This window comes from Pleurodeles waltl, chromosome 5 (genome assembly GCF_031143425.1).
Source record: "Pleurodeles waltl isolate 20211129_DDA chromosome 5, aPleWal1.hap1.20221129, whole genome shotgun sequence".
Taxonomy (NCBI): domain Eukaryota; kingdom Metazoa; phylum Chordata; class Amphibia; order Caudata; family Salamandridae; genus Pleurodeles; species Pleurodeles waltl.
Window position 1 is genome coordinate 920,952,337 of NC_090444.1, and position 20,595 is coordinate 920,972,931.

General features: G+C 44.5%; 1 protein-coding gene across 1 annotated transcript in view; it reads right to left on the reverse strand.

Annotated features, from left to right (window-relative positions):
• THUMPD2 (THUMP domain containing 2) overlaps positions 1 to 20,595 on the reverse strand; it is a 163,401-nt gene that overhangs the window by 139,153 nt on the left and 3,653 nt on the right. The window contains exon 2 of the mRNA XM_069235050.1: positions 4,320 to 4,452. Within this exon, the coding sequence (XP_069091151.1) occupies positions 4,320 to 4,452 (133 nt within the window). The remainder of the gene's footprint in view (positions 1 to 4,319; positions 4,453 to 20,595) is intronic.

Below are 20,595 nucleotides of genomic sequence, written 5' to 3' on the forward strand. Positions count from 1 at the left end.
CAAAATGGTAACACAGTGCACCAGTGAGACATGGGAGAGACTGCCAGACCCACTATCCTGCTGCTAAAATAGGCTTGTGGGGTCCTCTGACATCAGCTGTGGGAGCGGAGCGACCCCAACCCGACAGCGAGTGTGGAGAGAACAGCCTCTGCAGTGGAGCGAGAACGCAGTGTAGTAGGAGGGCGGGCGGACCCGGAACTGAGAGTACAGAGAGAGATGTGGCTGGTCATGAGCAAGGGCAGAGGCCGATGAGGAGGATGCAGATATCACAAACACTAACAAAACAGAGGTGAGGTGGGGGGGCATCATAGGGAATCACAACAAGAACATATGCCACAACCCACCCTCCTTCCTCCTCCTCCCCCCACTTGCCATCCCAGTCGTGCAGAGAGAGGCATGGACATTAAAGGCTTGCGATACCTGTGAGGCAGTGGGCAGGCATGCCTGGACTGGAGGGAGCAGATAGCAGTGCAACCTGCAGTGAGCAGGAATGGAGACCAGTGGGGGGTGAGCAGCAGACACATCTGCCGGCGTGTAAGGGATGAGGAAGGTGGGGGCTCAGCCCCGGTTGTGAGAAGGGCCAAGATATTAAGGGACTAGGATGCCTGCCATGTATCCTGTGAATGGTGTTAAAATCCTGCACAGAGGTGTAGAATAAGTCCCTGGCTGCATAGGGGAACCAGCTGTAGACATTAGAGGCCTGGCCTGGTGGTACCTCGGCGACCCACGGAGAGAGCCCACTTGTAGGGAGAAGTACCTGAGAGTGCCAAAACAGAAACTCTGACCAATATAGCTCAGTAAGGTGTGCAGAACCTAAAGCATTAACACTAGCCCCATTTGGAGGGCTTACTATGACTTAACACAGGGTATCCCATGAGGGGCTAGAAGTGAAAATTGATACTATTGCAGCAAACATTGGTCTGCTAAGAGACGGCCACTGGCACTTGTTTGAGCGAGTTACAACAACTGAGAGGTCCCTAGACACGATTGCCCCAGAGATGACAACTGTGAAGGACCGGCTGTCCCAAAAGTCCAGGTCGAGGAACTAGATAGGAGGGCTGATGACTCGGAAAGTAGGGTCAACATACAACTTGTAGGACTACCTGAAAGAATCAAAGGCTCAAGCAGAGACATGGGGGGTCATTCAGACCTTGGCGGACGGCGGAGGCTGTCCGCCAAGGTACCGCCGACAAATGACCGCACCGCGGTCAATAGACCGCGGCGGCCATTCAAACATTTCCGCTGGCCCGGCGGGCGCTCTCCAAAAGAGCGCCCGCCGGCCCAGCGGAGATGCCCCTGCAACGTGGACGCCGGCTCAGAATTGAGCCGGCGTAGTTGCAGGGGTGCGACGGGTGCAGTTGCACCCGTCGCGTATTTCAGTGTCTGCAAAGCAGACACTGAAATACTTTGTGGGGCCCTCTTACGGGGGCCCCTGCAGTGCCCATGCCATTGGCATGGGCACTGCAGGGGCCCCCAGGGGCCCCGCGGCACCCCCTACCGCCATCCTGTTCCATGAACAGGATGGCGGTAGGGGGTGTCTGAATCCCCATGGCGGCGGAGCGCGCTCCGCCGCCATGGAGGATTCAATGGGGCAGCGGTAAACCGGCGGGAGACCGCCGGTTTACCCTTTCTGACCGCGGCTGAACCGCCGCGGTCAGAATGCCCTTGGGAGCACCGCCAGCCTGTTGGCGGTGCTCCCGTAGTCGGTGACCCTGGCGGTCACCGGCCACCAGGGTCAGAATGACCCCCATGGTGATCTACCTAGAGAAATGGCTTCATGAAGAGGTAGCACCCGAAGGTCTGCCTTCCTGTTACATCCTCAAACACGCCCTCCAAGTACCAATGTGCCTGTCATTGTCTGGAGCAGCCCCTCGACCTGTGGTAGCCAAACTATAACACTACTGTGACTGAGACCAAATTCTGACCCAACCCCGGCTCAAGGGAGACATCACTTTAGAAAACAAAGGAGTTGTGAGTTTTCCTGACTTCTCCAGGAAGTCCAACTGAAATGGGCCCCCTTCCTGGCAGCTACAAAGCGCCTTTGCTCCATGAACCTACAATATGCAATGCTGTTCCCTGCCAAACTGCGCCTGACCTATGCAAAAGATGTTACCACACCTTGCAGAACTCATCATCTCGGGCTCAGTTTTAAACCTTTTGTCCTGATGATGATCAATGTCTTGATTTTGGGAACAAAACATTGACTCTAACCATGGACCCATGCCACACTGATTGTGATAAATGAATGGGACATGTTGATCATTAGTGTCACTTGTGTGTACCACCAATGAGAGAGCACTTTTTACACTCAAACTGCACCATCATTTATATTTGTGCATACTGTTTCAAAGTGTCTTATTCATTATTTTTGGTATGCATAAAATGTGTTGTTTTGTTACATCACATATGTCTGGGACCACCATTATATGATGTAACCATATATTGAAGCAATTGTCTTGTGAAAATAGATAACACTGAGGTGATTGACTACTCGCTAGGATCCTCTTGCAAATTAGAAGTTTGAAATTATGACAAAAACTACCAAATATTTAAATCTGACAGATTCAGCCGAAGCACCCTTGCTCACTTTGAAGAGATCTCTGAATATCAGTAAGTTGTGTGCTTTCGGCCTATCAGGATCTAGAATCTCAGGAGTTTATGTAAAGTTTGACAAATGGATTGCTTGAAAAATGCATTTTTTTTTACATTTTACAGCAAACCTAAATGATCCAGTTTTTTCTCACAAATCCACTTTTACTTCAAATCAGTTTTGCTTTGACTCCAGGAGAATATATTATTCTTGACATAAACTGCACAAGTTGCCCCTGGGTATTGGGCCCTCACTATTTACAAATCTCTCCGGGGGGCTTTCTTTTGAGCATTTATGCCTTGAATATCTGATGCAGAGAAAAGGGTCAAAGAGTCCTATGAATTACCTATATCAGCGACAATGAGAAACTGGATTGGTACGGATCGCAACAAAGCAAGGTAGAACTGGGACCTCAATCATAATATTTAAGTACAAGAATGTCACACCTTATTAAAGACTATCTGTACTTGTCCTTATCGGTCCTTCTAAATTATTCTTTGCATCTCTCCTTAATATTAGTGCCTCAGTATGCCATTTACAAAACAAGATGAACTTTTACTACAGGCAACAATACAAAAAAATATATATATACTTAAAGCATGTTTTCAAAAACATAAAATACAACAGAAGTAGGTCCATATGTTGCATAGCTACAATATCCATCAAAAATTGCATCTGCACAAAGACTAGGGTGACTTCTACCCTCTTTTAAGAACCTAAATGAATAATGATCTATCAAATCAGAGGAATGCAAGGGATACAAAAACCAGCAGCAGACTTGGTGAAAAGCAAAATAAGATGGTAAGGCATCTAATTTCTGTTAACTCAACTGCAGTGGTTGCGAATACCAAACAGACGTTTATGGACTACACAACCACAGACAATAAAGACAACTGTAATTAATGATAATATTCTGTATTATGACTTCACCTGCAAAATCAGATCCATCCCACAGAAATCCTCATTGGGCTCAACTTTCAAATTAAGCTGCATTGGAATGGAGGCACTTCTGTAATTGCCATAACACTCTTTTTACGTAACAGTGACTTTTAAAAATGTGTGTCCATGTTTAAAATCAATCTTCTTTCCAGGTTTATGAGCATTTTCAAGCCATTGGAAATATTTTGTTCTTAAAAGACTTTTGGCATAACATTTAATGTGTGTCCTGCAATGAAGCTCTTTTTACCTCTTATACTGGGCCAAAACAGAGACCATGTTAATGTGAAAGAGGACATGGGCAGGTTGGGTGAGGGGCATACAGATGCAGAATTTATGATTACTGGAGTACTTTACAGCCAGATGCTTTCCACTTTCCAGTTCTGAATTCGAAATGACAACTCAAAGCCCATGTTCCGCTTTAGTTGGCAATGGTACAAAATGCTAACATCCTTATTGATTATTTGGTTATCCACAATTCTACATTTCAAGAAGAGCATTTCCTAAGACTGTTTCTGCAATCTACTTCTCCAACGTCAACATTTTTCTAGTGCCTTCACAAGACAGTTTCAGTAAATTTGATAATCATGCAAAACAAAATTCAGTATATTATGAATGTTATAGCGTAGAAACAATAATGCATAAGTCCTAATTATGGTTACATTTTGTTAATAATCTGACTTACATAGGCAGGGAGCCAAGTCATTCTGACATTACCTTTAATTTGTCAGTCAAAATTAAAAGGTATCACAACCAAAAGCATACAGGATTCTTTTCAAGAACTCCCTTTTACCTCTATTTATAGAAAGAGTAAGCGGAGGCTCTTTTTTCAGAAGTAGAAATAACCGTTCACCGGATTTAATCTTCTTCAGTTTTCTCACAACAGGCTCAGCAGTGAAGAAGACCTTTCCCAAGAAGCACTCCACCTGTGTACAACCACATAAACATGTAGTAAGTTGCAAGGAGCAAAAAATAAGTTCATGCAAACAACCATATTCAGCAAAAAAGTAGACCAGATTCGAAAAAATCCATCACAACCAATTTATGGCGGGATGGATTCTATCTGTCCTACTGGTGTGATCTCCGCCATGTCAGGATCAAGAACAGAAAGAGTTTCTGGAAAGCTTGACAAATGTATTGCTGGAATAATGCATTTTTTTTTTTTTTTTACATTTTCCAGTAAACCTAAGTGATCCAGTTTTTTTTCACAAATCCAGTTTTACTTTAAATTAGTTTGCTTTGACTCTGGGAGAATATATTATTCTTGCCATTAATTGCACATGGAGCCCTCTAGGTATTGGGCACTAAATATTTACAAATCGCTCCAGGGGCTTTCTTTGAACATTTATGCCTAGAATATCTGATGCAGAGGAAAGGGTCAAAGAGCCCTATGAATGACTTATATCAGCAACTAATTAATTGTGTTTAATATAGAAAAACGCATGCTTGTAGTAGGAAAAAAGTTAGAATTCTAGGGATAATCTGGATATGACTGTTGTTCGATTCCTCTATTGATATGGTTGTAAGCACAAATTCACAGTTTTCAGTTAATGTTAGCCAGAAACCTGAGCTGAACATAATAGCAATGGTTCCATACACATAAAATAGAAAGCAAGCAACACAAACCACAAACTTATAGCGAAGACCTGAACCTCTGCCTAATAGAACTACTAAAAAAGCTTTAAGAAATCTCTCCAATGAACAGTATGTTGAGAAAACATAACACTTCTCTCAAAGCAATTTTTATGGAAAAGAGCCTGGATAGTTAAATTGATGGGTGTTTTTCCAAATGTATCATACCATTATTTTTTATCCTCTGTTTTTATATTGAAGTACGGAGTACCTGTGAGCGTGTACTTCTGCAGGCTTGCGGGCTCTGGGGGCTGCTTTTCTTTCATTAACAACGCGGTCGGCATTTTCTTTCACCGTGTTGCTTCCTGCCTCTTGGTGAATTCCCCGCAGGGTGTGTGTGGGCCTGTTAGAGCCCTCCCCCTAATTCTTGTGGGACTCGCCATCTTGGGGGTTTACAGGTTAGCAGTCTAGCTGCTAATCTTAGGCCAGAGGGGACCCGAATTGGCTCTTATTTATTCAGCCGAGATGCGGCCGCGCAGCGGGTGCGCCAAAGGCGCTCCAAAAGGCAAGCCCCTCTGCGCCCGTCCATGTCTGTTCGGGCCCAGGGGCCGGAGGCTATGCCTTTTACCAGCTTCAGAAGAATCTTATTTCCTATTCTTCTCACACACTTCTTGCATTGGAAGGTAAGCAGAAGTGTAAACATAGGACTAAGATTTTCCCCACTGAGTTAGAAGGTTGGAGATGCGTACATTGTCAATGGCCTTTTAGGCCAGTTTCTGATTTTACCTCCACTCCTCCTTCTTTTTGTCCATCTCAAGTGACACAAGAGTATTATAAAGACAGAAAGCCTTCTGACACTAATACCATGACATATGTTCTGATTAACGCGCGTTCGTTGATTAAACACAACACTGAAATACTTGATTCAATCGACCACGAAAATTTGGATTGTCTGTCACGGAAACTTGGGCTAGGGCAGGTTCACGCCCCGATTTTATTGCATCAATCCCCCCCAGATACTCTTTTTTAAGATTGGATAGAACTACGGGGAGGGGGTGGACTGGCTTTGATTTTTAGATCCACTCTTAGCTGCTGTTGGGAACCTCTTAAGGTGCCATCAGTAATTTGTGAGGGTGCCCGCATTAAAATTTGACTGAGAAATATTAAACTTTTTGAAGGGTTTTTGATTTATAGACCACTGGGGCCCTATTCTACTTTTTTACAACATTGGCCAACTATCATTGAACCACTACCTATGAATCCCAGATCTATAGTTCTGGGGGATTTTAACATTCATTTTGACGATAGCCAGGACTCCCATGTTACTTATTTTCTTGATCTTATGGGAGACTTTGACTGGAATCTCAAAGTTACGTCAGCCACTCATAGGGCTGGTCACATACTTGATGGAATATTTGTCCATAACAACGACTTTGTTATTACAGATAATAGGGCTTTAGATTGGACTGATCACCATCTTCTTAGTTTTAGACCGACTAATCCTTCTGTCTCTCAAACAGTTAACTCTCTTTCCTTGAAGCCAGTGAGGCACTGGAACAGCATTAAAGTGTCCCAACTAAGGCCAGCTTTGGTCTCAGGCTGGAAAGCTGCGGAGGACCGCCCCCTACCGGCCTCCTCAGAGAGATTCAATCAGGGAATTAGAGTAGCCATAGACCAGCTGGTCCCCTGTAAACCATCCCTGCTCTCAGGGAGGAAAAAGGCCAACTGCCCGTGGTTTACGAATGATCTTAAAAACTGGCAGAGAAAATACAGTCAACAAGAACGGAAATGGAGGTTAGACTCTACTCCCACGGAAAAGGCCAAACTTAGAACTACTCTTAGTTTGTATAAAAATGTTATTAATATTGCTAAATCTGATTATTATTCAAGCGGACTTGAGGAAGCTATTAACACTCCTAGAGAACTTTTCAGAATAGTACGATCTCTGTCCAATTCTGACGTGCCCACAGATTTTGAGAATTCTCAAGATTTCTGTAATAAGGTGGCAGCGTATTTTGAAAATAAAATTTTACACATCCAGGTAGATTTTCCAAAACCTGTGGACATATGTGAGTTACATGAACCCCCGAAAAAGTCTACAAGAGAAGATAGCCTTACATTGACAAACTTCCAGCCTCTTGGCTTGGAGAAGATTAAAAAGCTTATCACAATCATTAAATCGGGGTTCTGTGGTGACCCTTGTCCTCCTCACATTTTACAGCTTGTCCCGGATTTAGTCTCTACTGTCCTTGTCCCCATATTTCAGGAGGTTCTGACCTCGGGGGTGTTTCCTTCCGCTTGGAAGGAAGTGACGGTGAGTCCCTTGAAAAAGAAAGCAGATAGCAAATCTAATGACTTCAAGAATTTAAGGCCCATCGGTTTATTGCCTAAGATCTTCAAAAAACACATTAATTAAGAATTAGCCAAGTTTCTTCAAAACTCAGGTAGTCTAGAACTCACACAACATGGTTTCAGAAATAACCATAGCACTGAATCAGCCCTCATTACCACTTCAGATACGATCCGGAAATTAGTTGATGAGAAAGTTGGCACTATTTAAGTGCTCCTAGATTTGTCAGCAAAATTTGATACCATCTCCCCTCAAATTATGACGTATCGCTTACATCAGGCAGGCATTAGGGGCACAGCTCTAGACACTCTGAAGACTGTTCTCGAGGACAGATCTACTATAGTAACCTGCGGGGACTTTAAAGCTCCTGCATATCAGCAGCCATGCGGTGTACCTCAGGGCTCTTTACTCAGTCCCACCCTGTTTAATCTGTATATGGCTCCATTAGCCAGACTGATTCACTCTTTGGTTTTCTGACCACCTCCTATGCGGATGATACCGAATTTATCATGGGGGCCAGAGTCAAGGCTCACAAGGAGGGCAACAACAAAAGTAGTGATTACATTCAAGTGCTTCAGGGAGGCTGATGCTTCATTAATTCTGAAAAAAAGTGTATTCAATTGATACCAGCTGAAGTGGAAACATAAACCAACAAGATGGTGTGCAATTTTTTGGGACAGTAGCAGAGTGTGCCAATGTATATGGAAGAGTTATAAGAGATGAGATGTTGGCATTGTAGGAGAGGAACCTGGGTTTATCAAGAGCTGTGCCTGCTACCTCTGCCCAGCTGTGCAGCTTTAAAACTGCACATTCGACTTGACAAAATAAACCTTCTGCAAGGCCCAAGCCTCTCACTTGAATACTTATAAGCCACCTTTAAAACATTCCGTAAATCCTCATAGGGCAGGCGCATGGTATTTAAAAAGTAGAATGTGGACTTAAGTTGTACATGTTCTTGATCCAAAGACGTTTTTCACTGTGCCAAGGCTAACTCTCCCTTGGAGAAGCTCTAGATTAAATTAGAACACTTCATGATATATAACTCCAGTTTGAGAATAGTTGGAAGCATGACTCAAGGACTGAACATAATAGGAATTTAAAATCTAATGTGGTTGTAAAGTCAGACTTTAAAATTCTATTTTGAAGATGTCACTTTTAGAAAGTTGGCATTATCCTGCCTAAAGCCTCAAAGTCTGCCCCTGCTCAAATAGCCTGAGTGGTGGTGCCGGGGAGGTGGGAGGGGATTTACTCAGTTACATAGAAACACCTCGTGGGTGTCCCCAGAGCTCTGACCATGGGAATAAAGATTCTGCTATGTTTGATTTTGGCAGAGCAGTGCGCTGTTGGATTGTTCATGACCGATCGCCCAGAAGTGATGGCATAGTGGGTATAGCTGCTCCTGGGAACTTTTTACCCCAATTGGTTAAACAAATCACATCCAGCTACAAGCTAGTGACAGTCATAAGAGTGTCACCCCTGGATACCTTCTTCAGAACACTGCTGGACAGGTGGAAGAGAGGAGGAGGAGGAGGAGGAGGAGGAGGAGGACTGCATCTGCTGAACACTGGTATTAGAAACACAACTGCACTTACTGCAATCTGTGGAGAGCAGGGGTGTGGAATTCCTAAGGCCTGATGCCCAAAACATATTGTTTGGGGTCAAGTGCAACAAGTTTTCACATTTATTTTGTCCCTGGGACAGTAGGCCCAACCCTCTACAGCACAAACCCTTTGGCTTCCAGTTTACAATAACACATTGGACATTGGCTGCAGTTAAGGTAAAATTTGTGTGCATATGTTAATGCTGTTCAAACTTGTATTGAAGGTTCATTAATGCAAAGTCTTTATTATTAGGGTGAGCACTCTAAAGACTGTGCTTTAGCTCAGACTGCACTGCTGACAGTGGTTTCAGTATAAAAATGTGTACACACATTGCAAAGTTTAACAAAATTAGGCTACGTATAATGCTCCCAATATGCTCTCTGGTTTGATGCAAAAAAAGTTGCAGGAGCTTCAAAGAAAGATAGGTGATTCTTTACATTCAGAATAAAAAGTTTACAAAAAAATGCAAGTTGGGTAAAACTGTTTTGCTAAACTACTGGGAAATCTAGGTACCGTTCTTTAAAGCATTATTTAGTAAAATTGTTGATGGATGCTATTATTTCCCAAATAAATTCATAATGACAAAAACAGTGTAACCAGTTCCAACAAGAGTATTGGAAACATGAGGATAAACAAGCTTTGGCAAAGCCAATTGGTCTGACATTGATGGTCATCGGTTTGGATGTGTCAATGTGTTTCTTGTTTTGACATAGTTTTTATAAACCTTTATTGTTGTGGGGGCTGCTGGACTCTGACCATTATAACAAACAGTGGCAAAAAGCAAACATATTTTTGGCCTCAAAAAGCACACCTTGCCACTGTTGCTCAGGGCACTGAACAAAACTACTTTATGTGCCAATATGCTCCTTGTGAAAGAGTAGAATGCTATCACTCATAGTGAAGCCAACTGATAGAGAGAGATATAATTTTAATACAAACAATCGATTATGGTCCCAATTCTTAAAGAAAATCACAAACATTATATGTGCTTGTATTTGTGCAGATTTACAGCTTTCATGAATTCACGCTGATTAACAGAAGGAGGCAGAGAAATTGTACTCCTAGAAAATATCTGTGAACCGTATTTAAGCACGAGCAAATATGCATGTGTAGATTTGCTCATGCGGAAATCTGTTGAGCATTTACAAGTTCACTTCCCCTCCAACCTCTTTTTCCTAACCCTGCCGGAATTTTAACTTCTGCCCTTTTCAGGAGTAAATTTCTAACCTTTCTCTGTATGGAAAAAGATTAGAGAAAAGCTGGTGTAAATCCCTAAAACAGGCAAATAGGTTTGAACTGACTCATAAGGGCATTCCCTAGAACTATTGCTTTCCCCCATCTCCAGCCTAAGGATGTAGATCTGCTGAATGGTGCCAAAATAAGGAAATTGCTAGTATGCAAGCCCTGCTGCAATATGAACCCTGGCATGATCAGAGAGTCTATTATCAGAGCTCTTATATAATGAGGTCACTGCCATAATGTGTCGCTGCACTACATGGCACCAAAGGGACAAGTGGATTTTTACAGGACAAGTAGATTTATGAAGCAACCTGTGTCGGGGTGCGTTGGTGATGAGTCGGGCTGAGGTGTTTTGGATGCGTTGGAGTCGTTGGAGGTGTTTTGCTGGGATTCCTGCATAGAGTGCGTTGCCGTAGTCCAATCTGCTGCTGACGAGGGCATGGGTCACTGTCTTCCTGGTGTCGGTCGGGATCCACTTGTAGATCCTGCGGAGGGTGCGGAGGGTGTTGTAGCAGGAGGAGGCGACGGCGCTGACTTGGGGCGCGATGACAGAGTCGGCTTTGTTGAAGATGTGGTGGGGGCAGGGGTCATACGGTGATCCGGAGTGGATGGTGTTCATGATTTTGCGTGTTGCGTCGTCGTCGACGACGTTGGACCAGGCGGTGATGGGGTTGCCGATGCCTGGGTTCAAGGTGGTGACGGTGGTGGGCGTGGTGGGGGTGTTGAAACTGCTGTGGATGTCGGCGATCTTGCTGTGCCCTTTTTGGATCTATAAACATCCAAAACTGTGAAAAATCATATGTCTGGTTCCCTACATATGATTTTTGTTATTTTAGTTTCTATTTAAAAAAATTGCAATGTTTAATATTTTTTATGAATTACAGCCTGTCTACTCTGTGCTACAGCTACCAAGAGTTGAGCTAAATTATTGAGACCTAAGTGGACCTCGTCAGGAATAGTGCCATTATTACTTGAGGAGAATAATCATCCATTTCAACTAATAATCCACAAGGCAGAACACTACTTGCACTCTTGTGTAGTCAAAAAGTGAACATGTGAGTAGGTCTGCAAGGAAAGTAGGTGGCAGGTTGGTGCAGCTGGATGAGCATGTGCTATGAGAGGAGGAAAAAGGCTGATAAGGGAACAAAACATGTTAAAAAGTAATAACAAATAAGGGAAGGGATAGGTGTGAGAGGAGGAGAAGAGTGTTATTGTAGGAAAGTGAATAATTAGCTGGGAACAAAGTGAGCCTTTCACGAATAATAAGTCACCAAATCTCCGCCTACTGGGAACCAAGGAATTTGTTCCACTTGACTCAGAGTAGTAAGGCAGAGAAGTTAAGATCTACTCCACGGTGGTGGTGTGGGCTAGTACCTCAGTCCGCATGCATGCAACAAACAACAAATAATTGCCCAGTCAGTGCTTTTCCCTAAAAAATGGAAAAGTACTTGATTAATGTTACAGGCACACTGTCAATACTACATATTAATTTGCAAATATGTATAGGTCAAGTAGAAGGCGTTAGCCGAAAACTCGTTGACATTCCAGTTTTGCTTGGGAGCAGCACTGTATTTGCACTTTATTTGGAAAAAAACAGATTAACATCAACAAATGGAAATATTGTCTTTTTTACGTGGTGGCAGCTGCAAAAGCATATTCTGGTGCAGCCATATGATGAGTGTAGTCTCATTTTCTTGGAAGATATATATATATATATATATATATATATATATATATATATATATATATATAAATAAAAAAACATAGGGAGGTGGAAATCAATATGGTGACATCTTTCTAACATTTCACATTCCTAGCGAATCCTGAACCCTAAAGACACAATATCCCCCAAATACATATAGCAGACAAAATATACAATGGGATGAAGTATTTCAAAGGCAAGGCTATTGATCCTGTCAGAGAATCACCACATCAATAAAAGCAAGTCTCTCATAGCCAAACAGTGCACCACCATTACAACCACTGTGCCCATCTTACCATAACAATTGCAACACCTTTGATAATACATTGTTCACTTTATCACTGTTAATACCAAATTTCTATTTTCAATAAACTGTGTCCATAAGTTCTCCTGCACAACACTATCAGACATTTAAAGAACGCAACTTGCAGTGGCCTGCTGAAAGACCTCTCTAACAGCCTAAAACCATACTCCTAGCTATAATCACTGCCTTGACCCTTTCCTTCGAAACTTCAAAGTGGTGCACTCCTCTTATGGCTCTGGAGGTCTGGTATTCCCCCCCTTTTTCTGGGCGAGCACAAATTTCTCTGTCTATTCTGTAATCTCTCTTTGGGCTTCAAACCACGCCCATGCCATGTCAGTCACTTACATTGGTTCCTGGGCTTGCCTTTTAAAATCCGCTTGCTTTCATTTGTGAAAGGCATTCATACGTCATGCCTTTTCCGGTGTTTAGCCCACCTACACAGCACTGGTAAAGTACCAAAAACATACAAGGCTCGATATTTTCAGCCGGGAGTTCAGACTACTTTATCTGTTTATTTTCCACGCAGCGCAATCGCGCTGCATTTTACATAGTGCGATCGTGCTGTATTTTTTTTGTTGCTTTACAACGCTAATAGCTGTAACTCGAACAAATGCGAGACCCGTTGCATTGAAAATGCTTTTTTCTCCTTGGGATAACTCTTCCCATCTGGCACTTGTTGTACAGTAAAAAGTGATTAGCAGATGCAAACCCAATGCCCCACCTTTTCGTCTACCAGGAAGAGGTCCAACTATTGGCAAAATGCCCTATTGTGTGTAGAGGCCCTTAATCAACTAACTGGCCAGCAGACTAATTAACTGGGCCAAGCCAGGAGATGAAAGAAAGGAATCTAATTAGTAGCTGAATCATAGAAATATGATTAATCTTCATGTAGCACAAGAACTGCAAATATGCCAAAACTGAAATTAAATCTGAACGAGGATAAGGGATCCATGTTTATCATATGATTAGTGTGTCACCATAGTGTGTAGGAATTACTATGACGAAACTGTACCCTGGTGCAGATTTTGTCTTTAATGTACTAAATAGTACTACCCCATCTGTTTGAGTGAAGCACTACAAACTTACACTGTGAATGCCTCCTCATTTTATGAGGCCGACATCGGGTCATCACCAGTCCCTAAAGGGTCCGTTCCGGAGCAGACCACCTGTGCGCAGGTACTGGGCTGGGCGGTAGTCCCACTGGCTCAGCTCACAGACGTGTGAACATGTGCATGTGTTCACATGCACCCAACCCAGGGCCTCCTACCCCAACTGCACAGCAGTATACATGTTTGAAAAGGTGGACCCTAGAGGCTAGCACTCCCAATCCTCTTTAAAAGAGTTTACAGTGAGTATCAGTAACATTCACTCACATTAAATGTAAAACAAACTGGCAGTCAAAAACACAAATTCAGAGGGTTAAATGGGCTGGAAACCATTCTCCTACAGTTAACTTTCTGGAAAGGAAGAGAAAATGTGCATTTGTTATTTTCCAGAAACGTTAAAAGTAGTGAAGATTATGAGAGCTGCAGTGAACATGGTAAAGTGTGTAATCTCAATGAGGTATCTAGAGCTGAAAAAGGTGGTGTCAATAAAGGGGAGATGAAGGTGGTGAGAGAAAAAAGTATCAGAAGGAAGGGTCAGATTGGTGGAATGGTGTGAATGACACCAAGTTATCTCAAGAATTTTGGTGCTTGTGAGATGAGGAAGCTTTGGGGTCTTTTTAGCTAAGATAAGGTGGTAGTTGAGATTTGGTTGTGTGTATGCTTTGCTGGGAGCTTGGGTTTTGGTAAAGAATGATGTGATGAGGCTTTGTTTTGCATGAAGATTGTAATGTGGAATAATATCACATAATGTCTTGATGCTCTGGAGAGTAAGTTGATTCCAAGAACTGCTGGTGTGCAAACAGTTCTCAGCCACTTCAGAATAATTTTTTTTTGCTGTAAGTTAAAACACTGTGTCTGCTCCAGTTTGTGGGGAAAAAATCATTATTTCACAGAGAAAACTCAAGATATCAGAAGGGCCGTCCTCAATTGGTACAAGCTGGTTGCACAGACCAATCAGGATTGAAATGCTAACCCAGTCAATACTGTATTAGCTAAGTGGTGCTAGTCCTTTCTTCATGGGGAACGAAATGAATTAGCCCAGCAAAAGAGGTCTGGCATGCAACACAAATTATGTAATTATCTATGCATTTGGTTAGTAATTTACACGTCCCTGTTATTTATGGATCAAATCTGTTTATTATTATTTTAAACACTAAGACATGCAAACACAAATTATAAAATATAAGCACGGTACAACGCAGTACGATACATAGTATACATCTCCGCTGTAGACGCTCTATATCCACTAACAGAAGTCTTCTAGGCAAGGTTCTAGTTCTAGCTCGAAAGAGTCTCGCTACAAATCTCTTCTTGACAATAGACTCAACAAGCGGAGCCCAACAGGAGAACCTTCAGGCTGTGAGTCCCGTTTATAAAACCAAACAAACATACAATTAAATAAAACACTTTAACAATACTCCCCTTCAGCATCCGTGTCAACCTACCATCTCCCCTCCACTCCAACTCTCCTCCCGCCACATCACAGCCCATTGCAATCTCTCAATCAACATTCTAGTCAAAGTTCAAGTCAGCCTCAAGACTCTCAAGTACGCTGGGCATGTCAACTCCGTAAACTCTGCAGAAAGAATCTGCAGAAATGGCTTCCATAGTTCACTCAGTTCACTCATTCGCTGCTGCGAAGCCAATGTGAGTTTCTCCATGGCAAGTATAAACCAAAGCTTCTGGAGCCATGCATTGTGTGTCGGGACCCTATTCGTACCCCACATGGTCAGGATCAGCTGTAAGGCTGCGTTAAGTGCCAGAGCCATCTGTCTCCCCCTCAACGACCTCAAGGGAAAAGTAAGGGGATTAGGCAGCCCCAGCAAGATGTAAGATGGAAATCTGGGGATCTTTGTGTGGAACGCCATGTCAATCTCATCTATTATAGCCTCCCAATAGCGATGAAGTTTGGGACAGCGCCACAGCAGGTGCACAAGTGTACCCGTGCCACCGCACCCCCTCCAGCATAAGTCAGATTTACCAGGGTCCCATGTGTGAATATGCGCCAGAGTGTAGTACCAATAGGAGGCCACCTTATATGATGTTTCCGTCCCCGCTGCGTTATAGGCTGTGTGATGTACAGGGAGTGCAGAATTATTAGGCAAATGAGTATTTTGACCACATCATCCTCTTTATGCATGTTGTCTTACTCCAAGCTGTATAGGCTTGAAAGCCTACTACCAATTAAGCATATTAGGTGATGTGCATCTCTGTAATGAGAAGGGGTGTGGTCTAATGACATCAACACCCTATATCAGGTGTGCATAATTATTAGGCAACTTCCTTTCCTTTGGCAAAATGGGTCAAAAGAAGGACTTGACAGGCTCAGAAAAGTCAAAAATAGTGAGATATCTTGCAGAGGGATTCAGCACTCTTAAAATTGCAAAGCTTCTGAAGCGTGATCATCGAACAATCAAGCGTTTCATTCAAAATAGTCAACAGGGTCGCAAGAAGCGTGTGGAAAAACCAAGGCGCAAAATAACTGCCCATGAACTGAGAAAAGTCAAGCGTGCAGCTGCCACGATGCCACTTGCCACCAGTTTGGCCATATTTCAGAGCTGCAACATCACTGGAGTGCCCAAAAGCACAAGGTGTGCAATACTCAGAGACATGGCCAAGGTAAGAAAGGCTGAAAGACGACCACCACTGAACAAGACACACAAGCTGAAACGTCAAGACTGGGCCAAGAAATATCTCAAGACTGATTTTCTAAGGTTTTATGGACTGATGAAATGAGAGTGAGTCTTGATGGGCCAGATGGATGGGCCCGTGGCTGGATTGGTAAAGGGCAGAGAGCTCCAGTCCGACTCAGACGCCAGCAAGGTGGAGGTGGAGTACTGGTTTGGGCTGGTATCATCAAAGATGAGCTTGTGGGGCCTTTTCGGGTTGAGGATGGAGTCAAGCTCAACTCCCAGTCCTACTGCCAGTTCCTGGTAGACACCTTCTTCAAGCAGTGGTACAGGAAGAAGTCTGCATCCTTCAAGAAAAACATGATTTTCATGCAGGACAATGCTCCATCACACGCGTCCAAGTACTCCACAGCGTGGCTGGCAAGAAAGGGTATAAAAGAAGGAAATCCAATGACATGGCCTCCTTGTTCACCTGATCTGAACCCCATTGAGAACCTGTGGTCCATCATCAAATGTGAGATTTACAAGGAGGGAAAACAGTACACCTCTCTGAACAGTGTCTGGGAGGCTGTGGTTGCTGCTGCACGCAATGTTGATGGTGAACAGATCAAAACACTGACAGAATCCATGGATGGCAGGCTTTTGAGTGTCCTTGCAAAGAAAGGTGGCTATACTGGTCACTGATTTGTTTTTGTTTTGTTTTTGAATGTCAGAAATGTATATTTGTGAATGTTGAGATGTTATATTGGTTTCACTGGTAATAATAAATAATTGAAATGGGTATATATTTGTTTTTTGTTAAGTTGCCTAATATTTATGCACAGTAATAGTCACCTGCACACACAGATATCCCCCTAACATAGCTAAAACTAAACACAAACTAAAAACTACTTCCAAAAATATTCAGCTTTGATATTAATGAGTTTTTTGGGTTCATTGAGAACATGGTTGTTGTTCAATAATAAAATTAATCCTCAAAAATACAACTTGCCTAATAATTCTGCACTCCCTGTATTCTGTAAAAAATACTGTCCCATTCCTCGTCTGAAAACTCCCTTTCCAACTCCCTCTCCCAACGCATCTGTCCTCTGGTCCTAGGTGGGCGCTGTTCCCCCTGCAAAAGCCGATAAAGTCCTGAGATGACTTCTCTATCATCCTTCTTTAACAGGAGCCATTTCTCGAATGGTGTGAGAGGCCTATCTATTAACGCTCTATTCGCCGGCTGCATCGCCCAGTGCCGAATCTGATAATACATCAGTCTATCTGCCTCCGTTAAGCCGTACGCTTCCCTCATCTGTTCAAAGGACAGGACCCCTTGTTCGTAAAAGAGACCTCCCACCCTTTTGCAGCCCCCCTCGTACCAACGTCTCAAACCCTCCAGTCGGAGTCCAGGCTCAAAGTCAGGGTTTGCTCCTATGGGGGTCATGGTCATTGGGGATGGAAAGGATGTCAATCCAGACCGAACAGCCACTGTATCCCATGTGCGCATCGTAACCCCTGTGACTGGGGAGGAATAAAGTCCGGCCGACCTATGCCGGCGTCGGAGCCAAGGCTCCATCCATATATGCGAGCCCGCTACTGCCTGTTCCATGAAGCACCAGTGTTTCTCAGTGAGCGGGTGATTCCACTCCAGTAGAAAGCACAGCTGGGTCGCCTGAAAATATCACTGAAGGCAAGGGATCGCCAAACCTCCCCCACTCTTAGATCAATACAAAACCCGTCGCAACAGCCGCGCCGGTCGCCCCTCCCATATAAACTTCAAAATCGCCGTCTAAAGAGTAACTATCATTCTAGGGGTGGATTCAGCGGAAGCACTTGAAACACGTAAAGGATGCGCAGCAAGATTGTCATCTTCACCGCCGCCACTCTACCCAGCCAAGATAGTTTATGCCTCCCCCATGAAACAAGTCCCGCTGGACCTCACGGACCAGCGTCGCGTAATTTAAGCTTGCTGTCTTACCGGCCGAGGTCGCCAGCTCAACTCCTAAATAGGGGAGACTCGAGGACGACCAGATAAAGGGATAGCTAGCTCTCAGGTCTGCCTCATGATCCGGTCTAACCGACAAACCGAGAACCTGAGACTTCTGCATATTAACCCGAAATCCCGAGACCCGACCGAACTCAGCTATTATCTCCATAAGCGCTGGCAGTGAGGTTGCGGGCTCCGCCAAAGTTAGAATCACATCATCTGCGTAGAGGGTGATAAGATGGTGATCTCCACCGAACCACATACCAGAAACCAAGGGGCTGTCTCGCAACCTTTGCGCGAAGGGCTCCATATATAGCGCAAATAGAAGGGGAGAAAGCGGGCAACCCTGTCTGGTCCCCCGTCCCACCGGAAAGGGCAGGGAGAGCACCCCATTAACTCGAACCGCCACTCTGGGAGACCGATATACGCAACTGATCCAGGACCTGAAAACGGGGCCCAGACCAAATCGCTCCAACACCTTAAAGAGATAGGGCCAATGAACCCTATCAAATGCTTTTTCAGTATCGATAGAGAGAAAAAGCACCTCTCTGCGGGAGCAATCTGTTTTATCCAATAGGTGCAGGAGCCGCTTCGTATTATCACTGCATTGTCTATTTGGTATAAAACCTGATTGGTCCGGATCAATAAGGCCCGGCATATAGAAATTAAGACGGGTAGCAAGAATACCAGTGAATAACTTGGCATCTATACTCAGGAGCGAGATCGGCCTATATGAGGCACACTCCTCTGGGTCCTTACCGGGTTTATGTATAACTACAATAGTAGCGTCCAGCACAGTCGGTGTCAGAGCTCCTGTCGTCCGAAAGGAGTTGAAAAGGCGCACCAAAAGCGGAGCGAGTTCCCCGCAGAAAGTCTTATAGAATAAGGCCGTGAACCCATCAGGGCCAGGGGACTTCCCCGCTTTTAGTCGAGAAATTGCTGATATAACCTCTTCCAACCTTATCGGCTGGTCCAACAGAAACGCCTCATTCTCACCGAGTGGCATAATTGCTATACCCTCTAAGAATAAATCCAATCCCGCGGCATCTCCCTCAACACCCACGTATAAGTCCCGATAGAACTCCACAAAAGCCTCTGCAATCTGATCGATTGTACCCGCCTCTATTCCAGAAGGGGAATGGATCAGTTTTATCGCAGACGCTGTATGCTGTGCTCGCAACCGGTGTGCCAATAGCTTCCCGCACCTATTGCTCCCAACATAAAATTTGTGCTTAAGTCTCGCTATCGCATATTCCGCTCTATCCCAGTCCAGCCTCTTCAGCTGTTGCCTCACCTTCTCTAATTCCCACCAGGTTCGAGGTGCGCCAGTAGCCTTGTGGGAGCGCTCCAGTGTAGCCACCCTCTGCTCCAGCTCCTCCCTTATCTCTCTCCTTGCCTTATTATCTTTCGCGGACAGTGCCATCACCTCTCCCCGCACAACTGCCTTCATAGCTCCCATACTATCTCGGTTGAGGAGCTACCATCATCATTAAAGCTAAAGTAGTCCGTGATTGTGCGTCAAAGTGACTCTACCATTGTCTCACTCTGGAGCAGGGAATCCCTAAGACGCCAGCTCGGGGTACTCACTCGGCCCACCCACACAGCAATATTCACGGTAATTGGGGTATGATCAGCTAGGGCTCTGGGCTCAATCGTGGCCTCTCTAACCCGGGAGACAAATTCCTGCGATGCCAAGAAAAGATCTAGCCGAGCGTACATCTTGGTTGCAGCCGAGTAAAAGGAATAAGCTCGAAGCGTAGGATGCAACTTTCTCCAGACATCCTCCAACCCACAATCAGCCATCCACTGCCTGCCCAAAGCGTTGGCCAGAGCGGTCAAGCTCGTTATTCATTACCAAGTTAAAATCTCCTCCTACCAAAATAGCACTATCTGGTGAGCTAATCATTGGAGAGATCGCCTGTCTCACAAATGCCTCCTGCTGGACATAAAGAGAAGCGATATTCTGATGGCCAGGAACCTACCCTGTACTTCATGTACCCTCCCCATTATCTCCCCGGAAAAGGTCCTGGAAAGCAATATCGCCACCCCTGCATGCTTTGTAGTTGCTGAAGACCAAATCTGCCTAGGAAACCACCTTGAGCGCATACGATATGTGTCCTTATGTAATAAATGTGTCTCCTGCAATAAACATATTTGACACCCAGATTTCTCCAGGCCTGACAGAATCGCTAATCGCTTAGTCGGATTATTCAACCCACGGACATTTAAACTAAGACACCTAACCGTCATACCGTATAGGGAGACAGTTGCTCAGGTAGGGAAGAGCTCCACGGAGGGGGCAGGCTCCAGAGCAGCAGCGCAATCGCTCCGGCTCGCATAGACGAACCGACGAAATCATCCGTGACCAGGCGCAAAGGGGAGCATTCAAACAGATAACCAAAATGCACAACAGGTGCTCATACCAAAAAAGTCCTCTCTCACACATCCTAAGAGGTAATAGTCTCAACTGGGCTGTAGAACCACACGTACTCCTCCTCCAAGTCCGCCCACCCCGCCTCCCAGACCCCCCTCCGCTGCAACCGGACTGCGGCAAGCAGCCCCCAGCCAATCAGCGGGCCCTCAACACTCTTTGTTT